We start from the raw sequence: 24,277 nt of genomic DNA on the forward strand, positions 1-24,277 counted from the left end.
GACAGGGTCTTACTGTCATCCAGTCTGGAGTGCAGTGGCATGATGACAGTTCATTGTAGCCTTGACTTCCTGGGCTCCAATGATCCTCCCACCTTAGCCTCTCAAATAGCTAGAACTAGAGGTGCATGCCACCACACTCAGCTAATTAAAACTTTTTTGTGTGTGTAGAGACAGGGTCTCACTATGTTGCCTTGGCTGTTCTTTGAGCTCCTAGGTTCAAGTGATCCTCCTGCCTTGGCCTCCCAAAGTGATGGGATTACAGGTGTGAACGATTGCATCCAGTCAGACATCTGGTTTGGGCTATGAGCTCTCAGGAGTGAGAACTCAGTGTGGGGACTTGTTCTGCATGACTAGCACATGGGCCTAAGAAGGCAGGTGCTCAATACATGCTTCTGATGGCAACAGTCCATTTCATAACTCTGTTGGTAGCTTTATGGCCACCGTTCCTTCTGACAACCCAGACTCCTGTCACTGATGGAAGCCCTTGGGATCCTGCCTTCCACTCTTCCACATTTGAAGAACTCACCACTGTGGTCATCAATCTCCACCAAGGATCCTTCAGAGACTATTTAGACACAGATAATGCACTTCTTTATTTGCCCGGGGGGCCAGCCTGTAGCAACACAAGGCTACTTTTCATCTCGGCTCCTATGAGGCCTCTATCCTTGATGTGTAAATGAGTGAATGTACTTGGGAGGACTGGATATGAGGACAGCAAGTCTGAGAGGTCTAGGGTTACAAAGGAGACTCCTGTGACTTATTAGAGCTTTGGCCTGGGGGGTGTTGGATGTGTGAAATGCAGCATGCGCCCCTGACAAAACCTGAACCCTCTTTGGCCTGCAGACTGCTAGGCCCTGCACTGCCTGGCAAATCACTAACACTAATTCCTAGCTTCATTTAGTAGCAAATTCATTGGTAATCTGGTAATAGCATTAATGTTCACGAGGTAGTCATGGAGCACTGGACTCATGTCCGACGAGTTTAAAAATAGAACATTCTCTTTAGTTTCTCATTTGCTCATAATCATGACTTCCTGCTCCAGAACTCTGAAGTGTTCAGCAGTTACTACCAAAATTTAAAAGGGCAGAGAAGGGATTATTCATCCCACTGTATGAATTAGAAACCAAAGCACACAGAGGTTAAGTTGCTCATAATTACCAGTTGCTAGAAAACGGATTCCCCAGGGATAGGAATCTTGTCTGATTCATCTTTGATGTGGAAATGAGTAACTTGGTACAGTGTTGAGAACTCTGGCCCTACTAAGTGCCTAATGGCAAGAACACTACCCTAAGCACTGAATTAAGGCAGAAAAATAAGGAAAATGAAGGTAAGGGAAGCCCTGGTTTTAACCACTGAAGAGGTCGGTGGAAGTCACAAACTTCTAGGAAATGGCCAGAAAGTAAGTATAGCATGCCCACATGTTAAAAAAATTGTAAGTGATAGGTGCTGATCGGGGTTGGGTGAAATGTAAGGGTGTCTTGGAAGAAGAGACTTTTGGGTAAGGTTTCAGGGCGCATGATGGGCAGAAACCACGGAATGGAGCACCTTAGATGTATGGTCTTTGCGTTCTGTGAGGGCCCTACAAGAAATGACTTGTGTTGTCCATACTCTCTGCTCACTCCCCCTCACCCCAGCCCAGCCCAGACAGGCCTGCGTTCCCTTCCTGGTCTCCTCGCCTTGCTCCTCATGTTGGTACCGCCCACTCCTCAGTCTCTATGATAATCATATATTGAAAGTCTACAATGTGATGTGCCCCACAAAATGTTCCCTAAGAACCCCAAGCAGATATGATTTTTCAGTCCTTCAACCCCCTACACTCTGGATTTGTACCTCTGTTGTGGTACTTCCCACAGCCTGCCTTGAACTAGCCATTCGGATCTGTGCCTCTTCCTTGTGTGCATTCCTTGAAAGGAAGAGCTGTACTGTGCTCATCTTTGTACCCTAGGAAGCACCTTGTGCAGCACTTTTTTTGCTTAGTAGGCTCTTTTTTTTTTTTTTGAGGAGTTTTGCTCGTCACCCAGGCTGGAGTGCCAGGTTCAAGCGACTCTCCTGCCTCAGCCTCCCAAGTAGCTGGGATTACAGGTGCCTGCCACCACACCCAGCTAATTTTTGTATTTTTAGTAGAGATGTGGTTTCACCATGTTGGTCAGGCTGGTCTCCAATCTCTGACCTCAGGTGATCTAACCGCCTCGGCCTCCCAAAGTGTTGGGATTACAGGCGTGAGGCGTTGTGCCCAGCCCTTAGTAGGCTCTTGGAAAGCATTTGCCAAATAGTATTGAAAAAAAAGAAGGGAGAGGTTCAAAGCTATTTAATGAGCTGTGTGTGCTGAGACTTGCATGGCTGGGGCAGAAGTGAAAACATCAGGAAATAGGGAAGGACTGTGCCTTGGAGGGCGAGCTGATGGCAGGCATACAGGCCAGCCAGAGAAGTCAGATATGATGCGCTACAGAGTGTCAGCCAGCACTGTGCAGGAAAATGTCATGAATCAGAATATGCAAACAGCCAAATGATGGACACATCGGCTTAGAGTATCGAGAGGCAGGTAGAGTGCATAGCCTATGTGGCATGCACATAGGGCATCAGCCTGTGTGAGAAGGGGAAGGGAAGAGAAGAGGCCCCTGGAGGTCACAAACACAGGAACCTGGAGTGGAACTCATTCATTTACCCACTCAATAGAGATGTCTTGAACAGCTAACTGTGCCAGATGCTATGCTGGGACAGCAAAGATAAAACAGTCTACATAATCGAGGTGCTTATAATCTAATGAGGTTAATGAATATGAAATTATTTTTGAAAAATGTAATAATGACTATTATAAAGGACCTTTCAAACTGTACTGAGTGCTGTGGGAACCCAGAAGAAGGCTGGACTAAGTCTATTTGGGGGGTGGGGTCAGGAGTGCTTAAAGAAAATGTAACATCTGAGCTGGATTTTGAAGCAGTTTGACAGGCTGAAAGGGACATTCCAAGCAGAGGAGATAAGAGCATGCACAAAGGCACAGAAAAGTCAACTTGGAGAGAACAACAGTGGGACATCAGTATCACTAATGCAAACATTAGAAAGGGGTAAGGGGAGGCTTTTTTTTTTTTTTTGGCTTATTAGATCACAGCTTTCGGTAGATCATATTACTTTTGATTGATTATTACATACTAGGCATTGCGTGAAGCAGTCTGGATAATAACTACTGCTATCATTACCCACCTACCAGAGAGCAGCAGCTAGTGTTACTGAGGACTTACTATGTGTCAGGATAGTGCCAAGGGCTTTCTGTATATTAACTCCTTTACTTCTTGAAATATTGAGAAGCAAGGGCCAGGCGCTGTGGCTCACACGCGTAATCCTAGCACTTTGGGAGGCTGAGGCGGGCGAATCATTTGAGGCCAGGAGTTTGACAGCAGCCTGGCCAACATGGTGAAACCTGTTTCTACTAAAAATACAAAAATTAACCAGGAGTGGTGGTGCACACCTGTAACCCCAGGTACTCAGGAGGCTGAGGCAGGAGAACCACTTGAACCTTGGAGGCAGAAGTTGCAGGGAGCCAAGATCGCGCCACTGCACTCAGCCTGGGGGACAGAGCAAAACTCCGTCTCAAATAATAATAATAATAATAATAATATTGAGAGGCAGGGATTCTTACCCCCATTTTAGATGAGGAAGCTGGCTCAGGCAGAACAAGCTCCTCAAGGCTAGTGGGTGGCAGAACTGGGACTCAAACCCTAGTCCATGTTCTTTTCATGCTACCATGTTTGTGTGGGTATAGATTTCAGAGCTGTCTGGAGAACAAAGGAAGACGTTAAATATTAGAGTAATAGGGAGGCTCAAGAACGGAGCTTAGCAAAATTAAGTTTCTCTAATTAGGTCAGAAGTATCCCTGGTGACTTTTTCCGTTTTCGTACTTTTCTCCATCATCTGATCTTCTTTTAACCAGGCAGGTACACACTGCACCTTCTAGTTTCTCTATATTGTCATTTAGAAAGGACAAACTCAAGAGAGCAATGCCAAACTCCACTTTCTTCTCTTTCCTCAGAACTTCAAGACTCTGACAATGTTCAATTCGACATTCTACTTTTAGCCATATGGCCACATGATTTGAAAGTGAAATTTTCAAATGTAGATCTGAGATACGACTATAGCTCATCTCCAAGAAAGGCATCATCATTGCTGCATTGAACATGCACAGAGATGAAACAGAGATTGGCTTCTGAAGACGAAGTTTCTGCCCTGACAGTTTTAGAAGTGCCATAGAAACCAGCATGCAGTGAAGTTGACTGTTGTCAGAATAGCACCTTATCTAGCCTGTTACAACTCTGTGGCATGGAATATTTACTGCTGAATGGATTCAGGGAAGCCAAACATAAATGTGTACTCAGTGTTTAAAAGGAAATAAAATAATCAGAATGATTACGGAAAACAAGAAAGTGAGAAAGTGTGGGCACAGTTCTCTATCTTCTCAAGTTTTGGTGTGTTTTAAAAAGAAGATGGCATCACCTTTATTCTCTGCCCATTTTACTCCATACAGACAGTGTCAACTTCTAAATGGATTAATACACTTCTGACTTGTTTTATGGGTCCCCAAGATGCCACATAAAAAGCTGATCTTGAGATAAAGACTTGAGATGATTCCTTGGCTATCTGTGCATGATGAGGTAGAGCTGGCCATCTGAAAGAACTTCGAAGGGTGCCTGAAACTCCAAAATGGCTGTTGTCAACTCCACTCATGATCGGATGGCTAGGATTCAGTCTCTGGAGAAGCAATGTAAAAGTTCTAGAAAAAAATTATCATCACAAGCTTCTCCCTGCCTTATACCTTCCCTCATCAAAGGTCCTGGAGGAAGTGAAGGAGTTTGATCTATAATACTCTGACCATTATGCACTAAAGATAAACAAGTGGACTTGTTTCTCTAGTGGTAGGGAAAAACTGAATTATGCCCCACTGACAATGAGACATGTTTTAAAAATGGCTAGACAAAGGACAGAGGGAAGTTAGCTGGCCCGTGTGGGGGATCATACCTGCAGCCCAACCTCCTTAGCACATGGAGACTGAACTAACAGGTTACAAATATCCCATTCTAAAGAAGGCACTCAGCTTCCCCTTGCCTCCTTTCTCCCTCAAGAGACCTTGTGTGAGTGCAGGAAGCATTCAAATTAGATACTGGAACTCCTCTGAACTATGATATATATTATAAATTCTACAAATAAGTTCCTCTGCCAAGGTGGAACAGAGTACTAAGAAGATGGGATCAGATCCCAGCTCAAATACGAATTTACTAGTGTCCTTAGGCGAGTCATTTAACTTTTCTTGGCCTCAGCTTCTTACTTGGAAACAGGAAGCCTGCACTAGATCAGGGAAGGCAAACAGGGTTCATCCCAAGTGCCAACTCAACCCACTGCAGTGAGTACAGAGTATGATACAAAAAACCGTCGTGAAGCCGAGGCGAAGCTCAGTGGGAAACAGCCCTGAAATCATTAGCAATGCCCACCCTGACTGCAGGAGGGGAGAGTGGCAGCGTGCCTCACCCCTGTTTCCCTGATCTGGTGCTCTTGAAGGTCCTTTTGGCTTTGATCATCTGTGGCATGTCTAGCCAGCTGTAACGGATTTCTACCTGCATATGGGTATGTGGATGGATTTAGGATGTTGGCTGGTGGCGTTCCCAGAGAGAGGAGCCGCTACGAGAAATGCCTCAAGCTGGAGACACATATCACCCACCGCAACAGGACATGATGGCCAACACTGATGATTAGCTCATCCTTTCATCAATAAATTCATCTTCTCTGTGACAAAGACACAACCCCTGGATCTGCTGTGACATTCGGCCATTTTAAGACAACAGGGGCATGCAAATCACGCACCCTTCAAATGGGAATATGATGAACAGAGATTAAAGGGACGTTCCAAGAATCCAGTAACTTCCTTAAGTGTCGTAAATATTTCTCACTTTACAAAACTTCAGAGTGAAAATCTATACGTACGTTGGACTATATCTGAACAAGACAGGAGAGTTAAGATTTAAAGAGAGTCTTCCACAAATCAATTCACTCAACTCTCACCTTTGAAGAGTCTGAAGGTGACTGCCTTCTCTGTGAAGCAATGACAACTCAGCATTCATGCTGCATTTTTTACTGTGCAAAGCAGGGCACCTGCATTAATCTTACCTGCTGTACATGCCGTGTTGAGTATGTACAACAAATACCATTTTCAGATTTCACAGATGGAAAAATTGAGACAGATGCCAAATGACTACCATTGGGTTTCAGTTGGAGACTTGAGTGGAATGTGATTCCATAGTCCTAGGCCTTCTCTATTAGTTCTTTCATGCTGGCAAGAGATGACAGCAAAAACCGAATCCTAACAATAGTGAAATTTCTCGAGTCCTTACTGAGTGCCAGGCACCGTGCTAAGCACTTTCACGGATTTCTCATTTTTCCTCGCAAGAATTCCAAGAGGTAAAAACTATTACTATTTCTACTTTTCAAATGGGAAACTGAGGCTTAAAGAGATGAATCTCTCCTAAGGCCAAAAAGCTCACGGGGAACAGGAAACAACAGAAACAGGACAGAAACCCATGCAAATTTGGCTCCAAGGCTGTGTTCACTTTCATAGTCCAAAAAAGGAAAAAGTCTGTGTTTTATGGACTTTTCATAGTATTAGCATATAAACAAATAGATGGGATATTTTTCTTTATGCCATATCTGGAGACTGACGCAAACCAGTAGCATTAAAATGTAAGGTCACCTAGCTTCTTGGCCTATAGTTTCCCTATAAATTCAAGAAACTTTTAAAAGGGAAACAAAAATCTATAGCTACACCGCAAATTCCACATGCAATCTGAGAGAGCTAAAAAAAAAAAAAAAAAAAAAAAGAGAGAGAGATACTCTGATAGGTTTTGTTTTGTTCATTCCATAAGAGAGGGCTAGAATAAAAACTTAGATGGTAATTCAGTGAATGGCGCATTAAGTAGAACAGATTGCAATTCACAGCAGCATAAGCCTGTTTGGGGGCTGCTAAAATAAACAGATTCATCTCCAAAGATACACAAGGAGGTGGTACGTGTAGCGCCAAGGTGCCATTTCTGCAGGGTTGTGTGTGTGTATTTCCCCCTCTTCCAGCCACATACTCACTTTAAATGTTAATCTGTCCTCGGGAGCACTACCAAATCACCATCCTTCCACACGCCTCCACCTCTTTCAGCAGTCAAGTCGCAAGCCCTCCAAATAAGCATGCGGATGTCATTTCTAATCTGCCCCTGACAGGCAGTGAGCTGCCCCTTGCTGATAAAAGGAGACAGTCATAAAAGAGGCTGCTATGAAGCCAACATGAACCTCTCTTGCCTTAATAACATGGGACATGACTCAGAGCTGAAACCTGAAGCCTCCACTCGGTCTCTAGTCATGGGTGGGAACTGCCTCACCATTCGGAAAATGCTAGTTGCTTTCTTCCAAAGCAAGGGGAGAAACCTGAACCACGGGAAAGGGAAGTAACCAGAGATGAGAGAAGCATCAACACCAGCAAAACAAATCTTCCTCCAAAAGCTTCTAAAATAGGGCAGACTATTAGAGAAGAATCCTAGAAACTGCAAGTCTTTTAGCTGGGGAAATTGAGGCTGGAGAATCAGTAAAAGAAAATTCTTTCAAAAATGCACAGCTAACTGATGGCAGTTTTGGTAAGAATCCAAGGCTCTCAGGCCACAGCTTTGCCCACAAACAAGTGACTGGCTACATGTTAGCTCTGTCTCAGCACAAAAGCATGTGGCAGGCTTTTACAAACAATCTCATTAATCTTCAAAATGACCCTATAATAAAGCTATCATGAAAATGGACACACACACACACACACACACACACACACACACACAGGGCAAGGCAGTTCCCAAGTGAACAGAGATCACCTGTGGCAGAGCTGGGATTTAACCTTGGGCTTGCATGACGCCATACTCATGTTCCTTCCATATTACCATGATGCCACCAACACAAGTGTGATGCAAATTCTAAATTTACTTAAATTCAGTCAGTTTCTAAATTTACATCCCCCCCTAAAAAAAAACCCAGACTGCTCATTTGAATTTTGACAACTTATACTCTGGTCTTGAGAGAATCAGTACTTCTGTGATAGCAATGCAATAATACAAAGCTGAAAATGACAACCTTACTGGAGAAAAGGAGAAAGTGAATAAGATTGGTCCCTATTTGTGAAGACTTAGAGTTAGTTTAGAGGCAGAGACAGATAAGCATGCAGGCCCAAAACACTTGTAATAATAGCTACCACTTAGGGCATACTTCCCTGTGCCAGGAAATATTCCAAGTGATTTACATACACTACATTTACTTAATCCTCCCCACAATCCTACATGATAGGTACTATTATTCTCATCCTTTCACTGATGAAGAAACTGAAGCAGAGAGTTTAAGTAACTTGCTTGTAGGAGTCAGCTGGTAGGAGTCAGAGCCAGGATTTATGTCGACACAGTCTGGCTCCAGAGTCCCTGATTTTCAGCCTGAGGCTGCAGTGCAAGGGTGCACTTGGGGCACACAGGAGGGGCTCCAGGTGCTCTCAGGGAAGACTTTCTGCAGAAACGGTCAGGGAAACGCTAAGCAGAATGCTTAGTATATGACAGACACTCAATACATGTTTATTGACTAATTTGTTTGCCAAAATTCTGAAGGATACAGAGTAATACATTAGCCAGCTTCATGAAAGGGATGTGGAAAAGATGGCACAGAGAGGTATTCTGGGCAGAGTTCAGAGCAATGGGCCAATATCTAGAAGGTTTGAGAAAGCACAAGGTCAGGAAGCACAAGTGGTACAGAATGGCTTTCGCACATCACAAGGGTGAGGGATGTAGCTAGAGCAGCCAGCAGGGGCCAAACCGGGCGAGACACCATGAGGCCAGTGCAGGAGGTTAGACTGCATCCCGAGGGCGATGCAAGGCCACTGTTTACTGTGTTTGGGTGGAGAAGTGCATACGTGAATTTTCATTTTAGAAAAATCTCTGGTTGCTGTGTAGAAAATGAACTGGAGGGCCCAAACCTACAGATAGGCAGACTAGTTAGTTAGGCGGGTGCTGCACTAATGGAAGAAAACAAATGATGGTAGCCTGAATGTTAAGTATTGGTAGTACAGACAGAGAAAAGCGGATAGGCTGCGGAGATATCAGAGGTAAAGTTGACCAGACTATGAGAGGTAGGAGGTGGAGGGAGAGGAGCAAACAGATGATGCCTAGGTTTTTGATCTGGTCAAACCGGTAAACTGCCCTAATATGGGAGTAGGGGAAGAGATTATATAGGGCTAGGGCCACAAGCCTGGTTTTGGACTCGCTAAGTCAGAAGAGCCTATGGGTGATGTCCAGGTGGCAGCTGGCTACATGAGTCTGCAGAGATTCGGGAGGCCCTGGCACTTAGCCCCAATCTCATCAGACCTTGCAACAAGCCTATGAGCTTGATAGAGGGAGAGAGAGCCTATGAGCACCACTGAATGAGGACAGAGAGGATCAGGAAGGCAAAACAGTGCCCAAGGTCATACTGCAAGGTAAGTGGCAGAGGTGTGGGACCAGAATTCAGGTCCTCTGACTTCTCTTCCAAGAGTAAAAAGGATGATTGTGATTGGCAAGGGGGCAGGCAGGGAGGCAGTAGAGGGTGAATGAGCAAATGGTCGAAACTGGGTATTAGTAATCCTCCGCCCCCAGCCCCCTTGTCACTAGCTTTTACTGGCTGTAAGCTGTGTTTTGGCAAATCTATGGACTGAGAAAGTTTGGGAACCACAGGTTTAAAGAAGAGCCTAGGCTAGGTGCAGTGACTCAGGTCTGAAACTCCAGCACTTTGGGAGGCTGAGGCATGAGGTTTGCTTGAGCACAGGAGCTTGAGAACACCCTGGGCAACATAGCAAGACCTCGTCTCTACAAAAAAATGCAAACATTAGCTGGGCGTGGTGGCACGCACCTGAGGTCTCAGCTACTCGGGAGGCTGGGGCGGGAGGATTACTTGAGCCCGGGAGTTTGAGGCTGCAGTGAGCTGTGATCAAGCCATGCCACTGCACTCCAGCCTGGGTGACAGAATGAGATCCTGTCTCAAAAAAAAAAAAGCTGGCAATGGGAAGGGAGCTGGGAGGAACTCTCAGCAGGATTCTTTTTCAAAGCTTGCCCCAGAATCTTCCAGCAAGTTAGCAGAAGAATCGATGGCAGCCTCACACTTTCACTGTCTACCATCTCACCCAGTGTGTTAGGCGCACGTACCCCACACATTCACTCCTGCACTTCACCCCCTTCCATATAAATCTTTAAATGAGCTTCAAATGCAAAGGACAAAGTCTGTTTAAGACATCAAGTCCTGTGGATACTGTTTCATTACAAGGAGTCCATCTTTTTCTTTTCAGGTAAAGCCTGGAATGATTTAACTGTGACAAAATTAGCATGCAATTTGTAAGTCATTACGGTGCAAAGTATGTGGTAAGAACACTTTATTGAACAAACCTGCTGAGTATAACTAAAAAAGAGAAAACCTCTCTCCAAGGCTCTCCTCCCTCTTTTAGAAAAATTCCTGCTAGTACCTATATAATTATGTCTTCTTTCTGACAGTCAAAAGCCAGGCATGCTCTGTACACTTAGCCAATGGAAACGGGAAGGAATGAACAAGAAGTCAGGATGCCTTCCCAACAACAGGCATCTTAGTATTTTCTGGGCTTCAAGTCGTTCGGAGAGTCAGGTGAAATCTGCTGAGACAAGAACCCTGGATATTTACAGATCACAAGAACTGCTGCTCACTAGATGGGTCTCAAGAATTACATGCCCTTGAAAAGTTCAGGTCAAATCTTTTTCACCAGAAAACCCTAGGGTATGTCCAGAGACATTATGGCCCCGGAATCTCACAGACTTTGAATACAACATAAAAGCAGAAGGCCACTGCCGAAGACATGGAAGTCTTTGCTAGTTACAGATTATTGTAAAACGTGATTTGAACTGAATATATATAGGATTAACTATCAGGCCTGTTGATTCTTCGAAGTAGAAGTATTTTTCCTTATGAAATATTGCTATAGTTATGCCACAGAATCCACAGAACTGTACTTAAATATTTTTGGTGACAGGTCTAATCACAGAGAAAACAAAAATCAGGGTTAAAAATTAGTGTTAAGGAATAATGCGGAAAGCGCAGGGTGACTCGCCCTATCTTCCTTAATACTCACAGACAGATATTAATTTCACCTAATGAGCAGTGGTCTTTCATTTACTGAATGTCAGGCATGATGTCCTGAGAAAACGATGAACAAGAGAGATTACAGTCCCAGAGACAGAAAGTAAACAAATAAATGAAATAATTACAGGTTCTGAAGCAGCTGGGGAGAGAGGGCTCTCTTACAAATGGTAATCACTGAAAGCCTCTCTGAGGAGGCGACATTTTACTGAGACCTGATAGCAGAGAGGAGGCTCAGGGCAGAAGGGAGTGGCAAATGTAAAGAAGGAAAGAAAGGCTGTGTGGCAGGAGGGGCCTAGTGGCAGGAGAAGGGGTTGGAGAAGCAGGGAAGAGTCAAGTCATGCAAAACCTTGCAGTAGCAGGGACTCAGGACAGTGGGTGTGTACACGTGTGCGGGGGCGGGGTAGGGGGACACAAACAGTCCTTGTAGACAAAAGAAAGCTAAGGGTTCTCTGACCACCTTCTGTGTGCCAGGCCCTGTGCAAGCAGCTTTCGTGCATAATACATTCACCGACACCATATCCCTACATACATAACTTCTCAAAGTACACAAACTGGGACATACACCTTAAACACAAAACAAACACCATCCAGGAAGAAAATAAGGATAAGGCAGTTCAACTGTTTGCCCACAGTCGGAGAACCAGGAAGAAGCCTGGCTATAAAGCCCATGCTCTTCCTCTCACATCCTCCACTCATGGAAGGTACCCCCTCCTCTCCCCCTTCACTTGGCTTCCCACTGCTGCTCTTTGCTGTTTCACTCCAGGCTGACAATGTCTTAGACATCCCTACCTTTTTAGGTTCAGCACAAATGCTCAGCCACAAAACTAGCCCCCCTAGAGTTTAGGGTGACTCTAGCCTTAGATGACCTCTCCCCATTCCCTGGATCCTCCAGCCTTCGTCTGCGACACCATCCCTAGGCCCATTCTTTTCTTAGCACTTTCGCTTCTCACCCCCAGCCGGTGCCTGGCCTTGCACATTCCCAGAGTGGGCACCTCATCAACATTTGCCAAATGACTAGATTCTCTCTAGTGACCTGGTCAACTGCAAACCATGGGCACTTGCACTGTGCCCAGAGAAGTCTGAAGTTCACAGGGAAGGTGATGGCTGAGACAATAAAAATACCAATACTTGAGCCTGTTATCTTAGGTTTTTTGGTTGCAGACTTGGTGAGGTATGTGAGAGATTATTCACTACTGATCTGATAGTCAATGTCTTCAAAATGCCTGAAAAATAAGCATCCAATTCAAGTCGACAAATATTTGCTGAGCTCCCAACTGGTATAGGACATTCAAATTTAATGGGGGCGAGGAGACAAACTGTCTGCAACTTCAGAGAGAAGACGGCATGAGGCAGAGGTGAAAAGGAGGTCGTGTTGTTCTAAGTCACTTTACACCTGTGAGGCGGCTTCATCTGCTAGGATGGCGCCTGAGTGCTGGCAGCAAACACCGCTCACAAACGCATCCCTCACCCCTACCCGCCCTGGCTCTCTGCATAACACTGAGGCTGCTGAGCACTAATGGCCTTGGAATGTTTGCCAGTGCCCAGCAAAACGGCCTTGGCATCAAGGAGACAGATGTTTGTCAGGGAACAGCACGGCCTTGGTGCCTGTGGCACACAGCAGCTCTGTGAATGCCGGGAGAGTGGCTGCAGCGATTACTCTCCGTCAGTGCTAATCAATTTCACACCCTCTTCAATGCTGATAATAGATAATCTTTTGGGAAGCAGGCCAAGTTTCCTAACAGCTATGTGCAAACTGCTCCCTGACACCTAGCCGCTTACTCAGTCTCCCTCAAAAAAAGTCTAAGCTGCACCTCAAATAAAGCATCTGATGGTGCCAACGCTCTCTTCTGCTAGGCAACTCCTTCTGGCAAGGAGGATGCTCTCAGGAAAAGGACTGCTTACTAAAAAGGCTACTAAAAAGGCTTACTAAAAGGCTTACTAAAAAATTACACAAGAATTCCAAAGGAAGCTAGGAAATTCTAGCAGCAGCAGCAGCGGCAGCTTCTACTTACTGAGCAAAGTACTTTCTATACTTTATGCTTAGTCTTCATAATAACCTTTAACGGGAGGTGTTTTGTTTTTATTTTTTGAGACAGGGTCTCGCTCTGTCACCCAGGCTGGAGTGCAGTGGCACAATCTCGGCTTGTTGCAACCCTTACCTCTCAGGCTCAAGTGACTCTTGTGCCTTAGCCCCCCGAGTAGCTGGGATTACAGGCGTGCGCCATCATGCCCAGCTAATTTTTGTATTTTTAGTAGAAATGGGGGTTTTGCTTTGTCGGCCAGACTGGTCTCAAATTTCTGACCTCAAGTGATCTGCCCGCCTTGGCCTCCCAAAGTTTTTGGCCTACCCTAAAACGGTAGGGATGTCTGGCCTCCCAAAGTTCAGGCATGAGCCACTGTGTCTGGCCCAAAAGGGAGGTGTTTTTATTCTAATTTTACAGATGAGAAAACAAAACTTAGGAAGGTCACCTCGATTATCCAAGATCTCAGAGCTAGAAGTGGCAAGATTACCTTTTCTACTAGACTGCTGCACCTCTATCTAGAAGACCAGTCAGTCACTGACCAACCCATCACTGCGCTTTTAATTCATTCCATCGTCCAAAAATGGCAGAGTTACCAAAGAATGTTTAACTTAACCTGAGGGAATGAGGGAAAACATGAAGCTTGAGGGGTTGGATCACCTTGGCTAGTATCACTTTATAGCCCAGAAACTGAGGCTACATGAGGCATAGTGACAGGCCATAGCTGGCAGTGATTTAAAGGTGGTGCTTGCTTTTAAATCCTAGGTTCCCTGACTCCCAGGTCTTCCTTTTGCCACCCCTCAAAACCTCCCTAGCAGATAACATCGGGGATTCCGGCAGTGCTGGAGTTCTAACTGTCTCATGGCTGCTTCCTTACAAAAGTCCAGGGAATTTCAAGTTGTTTCTAATTATCATTCAGATAAAGAGAAGGAGTACATCATTCTCGCAATTTAACAACCACTGAGTGTCCTTCATGTCCAAGTTACTGTATAGGGAAGAAAAGATGGAAACGGAAAGTTTAATTAAAGAACAAAGGGGTTGGGGTGAATTGGAATGAAAGAATTGTGGTGGAACATGCTAGTATCTAAAGTGCAGCCTCAGAATTTAGAGTCTCTGCCTTTTATCTTGCAGTAGTATCACTGTATAAAAGAAGAAAGCCCCAGTTAATCAATTCAATCAATCCACAAACTTCTGAGGACTTACTCAGTTTAGGGATCATAGAGAAATCACAAGAATGAAAAGCACAGCTACCTCTGCTGGCGTTCATGAATGAAGGTACATTTTATGAAAGGGGAGAGGTGGATAAGAAGTGGCAAAGAGAAACAGGACACAGATAACAAGGTCACTGTCTCCCCACATCCCCCCAGCTCTAGTCTCTCACTCTGGCCTGAGGCATGCCCTGAGGGAAAATGCTGGTGTAATTCCCAATGCACATGCTAGCCTTAACTGGATGGTCCCAACACAGGGGAGGGGAGGACTATACTAAAATTAGTCCTTCCACGAGTGAAGCTCAAAAGCCTCAAGTGTATCTTTAAGACAAGACTGAAAAGAAGGATGGAGTGACATGGCAAAACAACATCACAAGGAAAATGAGGTCTCCTGCAGACTTGGAAAAAAGTAAGCCAGGCGTCATTTGATAATGTGACTGAAGACTTGAGAAGTGTCTTGTAGGGGAGCGAATACAAATCGGACATTAAACAGTGACAGGAAAACTTACCCTGATTAAGGAATACAGATGGAAAGCTACAGTGGCCAGAGATGGCGGAGAACAAAATGAAGGAGGTGAAAAACACAGAGGGTGGTATAACACCATAGTAAGCACAGCCCCTCAAGAAAAAACGTCTAGCAGGTGTCACTTCTCTCAGCAACCATCAACATGAGAAAACAAGGGTCAGCCCTTCAGAACCTGCGGTTTGGCTTGGCTGCAATGCATCTGAGCTTCCGTTCTCTAGGCCTCCAGTTTTCCATCTGTAAATGAGGTAACTGGATTCCAGGACCATTCAGTTTCCTTCCAGCTCCTCTACGCTGTGATCACCCTTTCTCAGCATGCCTCCTTCAGGATTTCAGAAGCCAGCAAGTGTGAGTACTAAGACATGCTCTGCCAACCTGGTACCAGGTCATAGCCTTGTACTTTGGCCAGATTTTCGAAGAGAAGCTCTTGTCAAGGGTGCCTGTGCTGTCCACCCAGACTCCCAGGTCATACCTGGATGGATGCTACACATACTTCTTCCTGAAAGGCTGTCACTCGTGTCAGAAGAGCAGTCATAACCACTTGGTAGACCATCATCTGCTCTACTTCTAAAACATGTTAGATGTCACTGCTGCCCTTACCTATCCTGTGGGGAGACAGGAGGAACACAAGGGACCCAAATAGAGGGCAAGTCAATAGCTGGCAAAAGTGAGGCAGGGATACATACGTGTTTTTCCCCTTCGATCTTCTTGTCCGCCACCTGCATTGCACCCAGATATTTAAAATGCAACTCCATTAGTCTGTCAACCTGAAAGAGAGAGATTTCACAGGCTTGAGTGAAATGGAAAGACAACGCACAGCAAGAGAACAGTGGCACTCCTATTCATCTCACTGTCGCTCCTTACCAAGGGAGACCCACTCCAGCACTCCTTACAGCGGATGAGAGAAGCTTTGCTTAGGGACACATCAGGAATGGATCAAAGGGCTGGGGCAGAACAAAGCAAACACTTAGGATGAATGCAGTTTGAACCAGGCCCATTCCCGAAAGGAGGCTATGCATTCTCAGCCCTTCTAGAACTCCCAGGAATGCATGTTGTTAAAAACAAATAAATAAATAAAAATTCAAGTCTCTTCTTGCCAAGAGAAGGAGCTTGAAGTTACACACTTGATATTCACTTAGAACTTTACAGAAATTTCTTTTTTCAAACTGAAACCTTTCATGTTCAGATTCTGCCCCAGAGCTGATCTTTTTTTAAAAATGCCTGAGTAAAATCTTTTTAGTTGCTTTTGAGTCAGAAGAGAGAGCAAGAAAACCTCCTTCAGCAACTTTAAAAAAGGCCCTGACTTTTGCTTGGCAATAACTTAAAAATCAGTTTTGAGAAAAGTCATGCTTCAAACATGGCTTGAGGAACACTCAGTGGATTTGAAAAAGTTTTGTTTTTTTCCCCAAGACTCCAAAATGACTGAAGAAGCACTGTGAAGCCAGCCCAGACTCCTGACTTATCTTTTTATCAGGCTGGCACCACCACAGCCCTTGGCAACTCTGGCATTCATTTACCCAGGAGCTGATACTGGTTGGTTAATAGGTGATGTTCCTGCAACACGCCATCAGACAGTCTGAGAAGACTGTGGTCAAACCTTCTCTAGCCAACACTGATGACCCTAAGACCTTAATGTTTCAGCTTATAAAGTATTTTCATGACAATTATTTCCTTAAACCTTAAAAAAAAACCTGACAAGGTGTGCAGGGAAGACAGGTAGCAAACCCCATTTTAAAGATGAGGAAACCAAAGCACAGATGTTAAATGATGTCACTAGGGTGACGTGACTACTAAGATCTCCGTGTCCTAACTTGGTGACCTCTTCATCATGCTATACTCCTGGTGAGGGTAGAAAAAATGGTCAGAGGTAGCTCAAAGAGACAGTCCTAAACCTTTCTTGGGTAAGTTACATAATGTCTCTAAGCTTCAACTGCCTTGCCTGTCAATGCGAATAATAACTATACAAGGATAAATAAACCACACTGTTATGAGAATATATGCAACGATGAAAGTCATCTGCTCTATTATCCAATCCATAGTAGTCACTCAATAAATGGTAGCTCTTATTACTGTTAAAAATCCTACCGTCTGGCACACTAAAGATACAAAATATCCATCTAATCTCATGCCACTGCGTTCCCAGCTTCCATAGCCCAATCCATCTAATCTCATGTAATTGCGTTCCCAGCTTCCATAGCCCGATCCATCTAACCTCATGTAACTGTGTTCCCAGCTTCCATAGCCCAACCCATCTAATCTCATGTAACTGTGTTCCCAGCTTCCATAGCCCGATCCATCTAATCTCATGTAACTGCGTTCCCAGCTTCCATAGTCCGATCCATCTAATCTCATGTAACTGCGTTCCCAGCTTCCATAGTCCAATCCATCTAATCTCATGTAATTGCGTTCCCAGCTTCCATAGCCCGATCCATCTAATCTCATATAACTGTGTTCCCAGCTTCCATAGTCCAATCCATCTAATCTCATGTAATTGCGTTCCCAGCTTCCATAGCCCGATCCATCTAATCTCATGTAACTGTGTTCCCAGCTTCCATAGTCCAATCCATCTAATCTCATATAACTGTGTTCCCAGCTTCCATAGTCCAATCCATCTAATCTCATGTAATTGCGTTCCCAGCTTCCATAGCCCGATCCATCTAATCTCATGTAACTGTGTTCCCAGCTTCCATAGTCCAATCCATCTAATCTCATATAACTGTGTTCCCAGCTTCCATAGTCCGATCCATCTAATCTCATGTAATTGCGTTCCCAGCTTCCATAGCCCGATCCATCTAATCTCATGTAACTGTGTTCCCAGCTTCCATAGTCCAATCCATCTAATCTCATGTAATTGCGTTCCCAGCTTCCATAGCCCGATCCATCTAATCTCATGTAACTGTGTTCCCAGCTTCCATAGTCCAATCCATCTAATCTCATATAACTGTGTTCCCAGCTTCCATAGTCCAATCCATCTAATCTCATGTAATTGCGTTCCCAGCTTCCATAGCCCAATCCATCTAATCTCATGTAATTGGGTTCCCAGCTTCCATAGCCCATTCCATCTAATCTCATGTAACAGCATTCCCAGCTTCCATAGCCCATTTAGGGCAGGCTCTACCATTTCCTTATCATTATCTTCATTTTATTACCACCACCTTAGTAAGACCTTATCTAATTCACTTCCCACTGACCCTTCAAGATGAGTATTGACGTCTCCATGTTGAAGCTGGGGAAACTGAGGTTCAGAGTGGCACACATCTCAAAAGCAGCGAAAACAGGTTCAAATCTCAAGCCTGTATCCAAAGCCAATGCTCTTAATCACTTTGCTATGCTGTGCAGCAGCCCTCAACAAAAATCCTAGTCTAATCCATGCTCTTTGGGTCTAAAAATCCCCCTCAAGTACTAGTGGTATCATCCTCAGGTGTTACTACTCCCAGGAGAATACATTTGGAGATGAAAAGCAGAATAACCAGAAAAGCCTTTGACATGCAAAGCAACAGGGCCCAGGTGCCAGAAAAGAGAATTTTAGGGTAGGACCACTCAACCCAGTATCCCTCAGATCACATCAGGTAAAGAGCCTTTCTATCAGTCCCCGTCCCATCTTTACAGTCCAACAGTCACCCACCTTCTCGCTGTCATTTTCAGTGAATTTATTCAGAAGCCGGGTTCGCTGCTGCCCTCTCAGGTTCCGCAGGAGGGAAGCCAGGATCGAACAGACATGCTCTGGGTTGGGAAAGAGAAAAGAGAACATGCTGAGATCAGAGCAGTAATTATTACCTCTCTTCAAGCCTCGTCTGGTTCTATCGAGGGCAGAATAAGTAGGCCTCTCTGACTGCTGCTATTGATTAATAAGACAAGAACCTAAATTGTGTCACTAAAAAACTGCACCGATCTCAAAAAAACTGACAAAAAACATATTCAAAAGGGATGATATCCTCAAGGACAACTTGAGCAAGTGAATCAAAACTAAGTTAGAATTCCTTTTCTGTCTGGAATTAATTGATTTCTATTGTCCACAACAGAATCTCAAACTAATCCCACCTTTACAGAAATAACCTGTGAATAGAATATGAACACCAGCCATGACATGAACAAATAATGGATAAGACATGTTGTATCGAATTCTCAAATTACCTTATAACTCTCCCAAGTAAACAGCCTGGAATTAAATATGAAATATGACAGGGACCCAGTGCTATCACTTACATTCTGGTGCACCTAACACCCCTGCTTCAAGTTTAAAGGTGGCTGTACTGTAAGCACTTCAAAACAGTTAACAGGGCTTTCTGAGTTCAACAACCCAGCGGCTTCTATTATGAAATACTATTCTTCTACTCTTGGAAGAAGAGGGTAATTGAAGGGTATATTATAGGATTCAGGTGTAAAGAGATTCTTTTCTTTAAAAAGAACTTTCAAAAAATCAAGAATAATGACCTTGAAAAGGAGGTGACAAAAGTCTACTCGTGGAGAAATGGCAGAACAAAGTTTATTTTGAAATAAAATGCTCACAGTGTGAACAACAAACAGTTTATTTGAAAACTGAGGAGCATCTTCCTATGCCAAAGTTACCTTGGGTTCCCAAGAATGTCACCTGACTACTGAGGTCACAAGGAAACATTCTTACTTCTCTGATTATAGCACGGATATAATTTTGTGCCAGTGTGTTTTTCTTCACTTAATAAGCATTCCCCACCCCCTCGTTTCCCTAATTTCTTAATGTTGGAGTTATTCAGTCCTTAGATTTCTATTTTCTATCTATATTCACTTCTCTGGTGATCCCATCTTGTCCTATGGCTTTGAAAACCATTACATGCTGACAACTCACAAATTTGAACCTATAGGTCAGTCCTGTCCTCTGAATGCTGACTCATATATTCAACTGTCTACCTGCCCTCTCCACTTGGCTGCCTAACATCCTATCAACTTTTTTTCCTTAATTTTTATTTTGAGACAGGGTCTCATTCTGTCACCCAGGCTGGAGTGCAGCGGCACGATCAGGGCTCACTGCAGCCTCGACCTCTGAGGCTCAATCAATCGTCCTGCCTCAGCCTCCTGAGTAGCTGGGACTACAGGTACACAACACCATGTCTGGCTAATTTTGTATTTTCTGCAGAGATGGGGTTTAGCCATGTTATCCAGGCTGGCGTTGAACTCGTGGCCTCAAGCAATCCACCTGCCTTGGCCTTCCAAAGTGCTGGGATTACAGGTGTGAGCCACTGTGCCTGGCTGATTCTTTTAAACTTAACATGTCCAAAAATAAGCTCCTGATTTTCCTCCCGAAACCTGTTTTCCACAGTTGTTTCCAATTAACTAACGGCAACCAGAATCTCCAGTTTCTCCAGCCCAAACCAGTGAAAATGCTCTTGATTCTCTTCTTTCTCACGTCCCATGAGAAGCCTCATCAGCTTTACCTTCAAATCACATCCAGTATCCCAACTCTTCTGACTACTTACCACCACTGCTACTACACTATCCTTGTCCACATCACCATCATTTCTTGCTTGGAATAGTCAATAGCCTACTAGTGAGTCCCTCTGCTTCCACCCTTGTCCCCTTTGGCCTAATCTCCATAGGGCAGCCAGCATAATTCCTTAGGTTAACACCCAAAGTCAGGTCTGTTTAAAACACTCCAGTGACTCCCCAACTCAGACTAAATGCTGCATCTAACGTCAGGCTGTTCCCGCCTTGGGGCTTCTGCACTTGCTGTTTCCTCTGCCTGAAATGTTCCTCGGCAGATTATCTGCATGGCTTACTCTTTAAATCTGGTTTTACTCCACTGTCATCCTCTCAGCGAGGCTTTCCTTTGACCACCCTATTGAAAAATGCAATGCCTCACATTGCGATTCTCAAGTCTTATCTGCTTTATGTTTCTCTTCGTCATGTGTTACTTTCCAAAATACTGTATCATTTATTTATTTATTCTGTTCACCATCTCCCTTCAATTAGAATACAAATTCCCTGAAGGCAGATATTTTAAGTGTGTTCTGTTCATTGCCATATCCCTGGTTCTAAAACAATGTCCGGCACATGGTAGGTGTTTTGGGAATACTTGCTGAATGAATGGGAAGAAAGCAGACTATCAATATAAAAGTTTTCAGTGGTGGTGGTGGCCGTGGGGGCAAACAGGCCACTTTTGAATTCTGGATATGTTTCAAATGCCTTCAAATACCTTTTGCACTTTTATATATAATGCCTATCCCAAATTCAGAGCAATACTACCTTTGCATTGCTAATATGCTTTCAAATTGTTCAGTTACAAGATGGTCCTTAAAGAGTTTTTATACGTGGGAGTAGGTAAACGGCTTTTTCCGAGGGCGCCATCAATTTCAATAACATATTTCTAATTGGTAGAATCCATTTTTTTAGGTATTGAAAATATAACATTTTTCTTAAAATATGCTGTGGACAGAGGTACTATATACCTTCTCAAGACCCCAGGCTCCCCCAGTATCTTCCTTTCAACTTTTATGTAAAGCTGGGATTGAGGTGGTATAACCTCCGTCTGCCGTAGTCACTCACTGGGGTGGGGTGAGGGTAGAAAGTAGTGGACAGAACGGGCCCTGCCTTCACAGGAAGGCAAAAAACCCCATGAACCCAGGGTAAGGACGGTGAGCTAACAGAGCTCAGCTCAGGGTGAGAAAGTAGGATAAGAAAGGAACATCTGTGAAGATGCACTTGAGGAAAAGTACTCTGACCTTTGTGTATGCCAAGGAGAGAAGGTTAGGGGCAGGAAGAATGAGGGACAGAATCAACTCTGTAATCTTGTGCCAACCAAGTTGGAAATAGCTGTGATCTCTTCAGCTGGTGAACAGATATGGGACAGGCCATAATAAATGCAGTGAATTCTAACAAGATCAGTTCTAAAACTTTGGAATTACTTAGTATGACAGCTGGTGACAACATCCTGGTATTATATATATGACAATCTGACAACCATAGAGGAAGAAAAAAAAATCAGAGCCAAAGTTCTCATCGATTATTTGAGCCAAATTTCTCATTGTATGATGGAAAAACTGAGGCCCAGAGAGAAGTGACTTGTCCACAGAGCTAACTGGTGGAGGAGGTAGAACTCAAACTTCAGATTACCCACTCCCTCATTCACTGACCAGTTTACCTCTGTGCCTAGCAAGTGCTGAGTGTTCAGGGCCAAAAACAAACAACACAGCCCCCTAACCTGAAGGAGCTCCTCATTTAGTGAAGAAAACAAAACAGTTATAGCACCGTGTAACAAGTTCCATTACTGAGGGAGGCAAACGGGACATGGGCAACATAGAGGAGGGACAACTAACTTCTTCCAAGGATTCCCACTGGACATAACCAACAACTGAACATCTTAAAAAACAAAGAAAAGCCATAGCCAACAACAAGGCAGAGAAAAGGAGAGAACATTCCAGGCAGAAGGAACAATATATGCAAAGGTCAGTTTGAATGGAGTGCCATGTCCATGTCGGAGAGGGGAGGCCAGTGAGGGGGGCAAAGGCTGACCATGCAGAACAGGGGGCAAGGACCTACCAGTGAATTTTAAGCTGGGGAGAGACAGCACTGGGTCTGAGTTTACACCAATCTCCTCGGTAGCCACAGTCTTTTCAGAGATCAAGATCAAGAAAATGTTTCTCCTTCCTGATAAATTTTTTGTATTTCCTTATCAATGTTCCTTCTTTGCCTGGGCTATTAGGAAGCTCAAAGATGAATTTATACTCAACCACAGAAAGTAATTTCTTTTATTGTTCTGTTGTTACTGATTCCCTTTACCCCCTACCAATGGAGTTTAAAATAAAAGCAATGGATGTATGAGGTAAAAATCAAACTACATGAAAAGGTACAACATGTACTTGATATTTATTGAGCATCTATACTAATATATTTCTTTTCCCATATTCCTTCCACGAACCCATTCTTCTCTCCCAAGAAAAACTACAAAGTACCTTGTGTATATTTTCAGGGGGAAAATTTTGCATTTCATATATATAAATATTCCCTAATATATCTTTCCATATCAGCACCCACACTTCATTTTTTAAAAATGGCTATCTAGAATTCCACTGAGCTTATTTATCACAATTTTAACTAGCGCCCCATTCATTGGTATTTTAGGTAGTTTCCAGTTTTGTGTTATTTTATTCTTTCTATTAGAAGCAATGCTGCAATGAGTATACAAGTCCACATATTTTGGCTTACTTTTGCACAAATATTCTTAAAGCATATTCCTAGTAGTGGAATTAGAGCATCAAAAGAAATTTACATACGAAATGTTGAAAGATACTGACAAACTGTCTTCCAAAATGGCTGTACCAATGACATACCCACTATTAGTATATATATGAGCATCTGTCTTCTCATATCCTCGCTCAGATTGCATATTATCCAACTTAGTAATTGTGACAGCCCAGTAGGTGAAAAATGAGATCTTCTTTTGATTAGCATGTTTTTGTTCTTGTTACGAATGAAGTTAAACATCTTTTCCTATGTGTATTAGGGTTCTCCAGAGAAACAGAATAGGAAATATAAAAATGTACAGAAAAAGATTTATTATGAGGGATGGGCTTGTGCAATTATGGAGACTGAGAAGGCCCGTGATCTGTTATCTGCAGGCTGGAGGCCCAGGAAAGCCAATGGAGTAGTACCAACCCAAGCCCAAAGGAATAATGTTTTGCCAACGATTTGGGTATCCCACAGCCCAGTCAACTTAACGTAAAATTAACCACCACACTATGTTTATTGGCCACTTGTATTGCTTTTTCTTGAACTGCCTGCCCTTATCCTTTGCTCAATTTTGACTTCTATGAACTCTTTATAAATTAAGCATATTACCCTTTTCCACATGTTGCAAATAGGTTCCCTAATTTAACATTTGTGTTTTGACAAATTCTTATTCAAAGCTAAGATTTAGTGCCACCATGTTGTTTTGGTGAAAGCTCCTTCAAATTCCTATTTGAACGTAAGTAGGGTATAATAATAACTGTCATCATTTTTACTGTTTATCTATGCCAGTAGGCTTGAGTCTGTACACAATTTTTTCACTGAATCCTCACAACTAAGCTGTGGAAAAGGTACTATCCACATTTCCATTTTATAAATGTGGAACCCAAGGCTCAGCGAGATTAACTGACTTAAGGTCATGTGCTTGAGTAGGTGGCTGGATCTTAGATCTGAATCTAAGTCGCCTGATTCCAAACTATAAGCTTTTCCTACCATGTTATGCTTCCCACATATAAAAGGCAATCATCAATGCTATTAAAGAAGGAAGGTAAATAAGACCATGCAAAGCCTGAAAATATGCCTCATATTTGGGCTCACTGTGCCCAAAAGACAGACACTATGTAAATGTGGATTAAAAA

The 24,277-nt window shown here is 43.6% G+C and overlaps 1 protein-coding gene across 2 annotated transcripts in view; it reads right to left on the reverse strand.

The window, feature by feature from the left end:
• CTNNBL1 (catenin beta like 1) overlaps nt 1-24,277 on the reverse strand; it is a 178,367-nt gene that overhangs the window by 13,940 nt on the left and 140,150 nt on the right. For both annotated transcript variants that reach the window (XM_055265460.2, XM_063633566.1), the window contains exons 12-13: nt 18,565-18,662; nt 15,626-15,706 (exon numbers count right to left, since the gene is read on the reverse strand). In XM_055265460.2, the coding sequence (XP_055121435.1) occupies nt 15,626-15,706; nt 18,565-18,662 (179 nt within the window). The remainder of the gene's footprint in view (nt 1-15,625; nt 15,707-18,564; nt 18,663-24,277) is intronic.

This window comes from Symphalangus syndactylus, chromosome 24 (assembly GCF_028878055.3).
Source record: "Symphalangus syndactylus isolate Jambi chromosome 24, NHGRI_mSymSyn1-v2.1_pri, whole genome shotgun sequence".
Lineage (NCBI taxonomy): Eukaryota > Metazoa > Chordata > Mammalia > Primates > Hylobatidae > Symphalangus > Symphalangus syndactylus.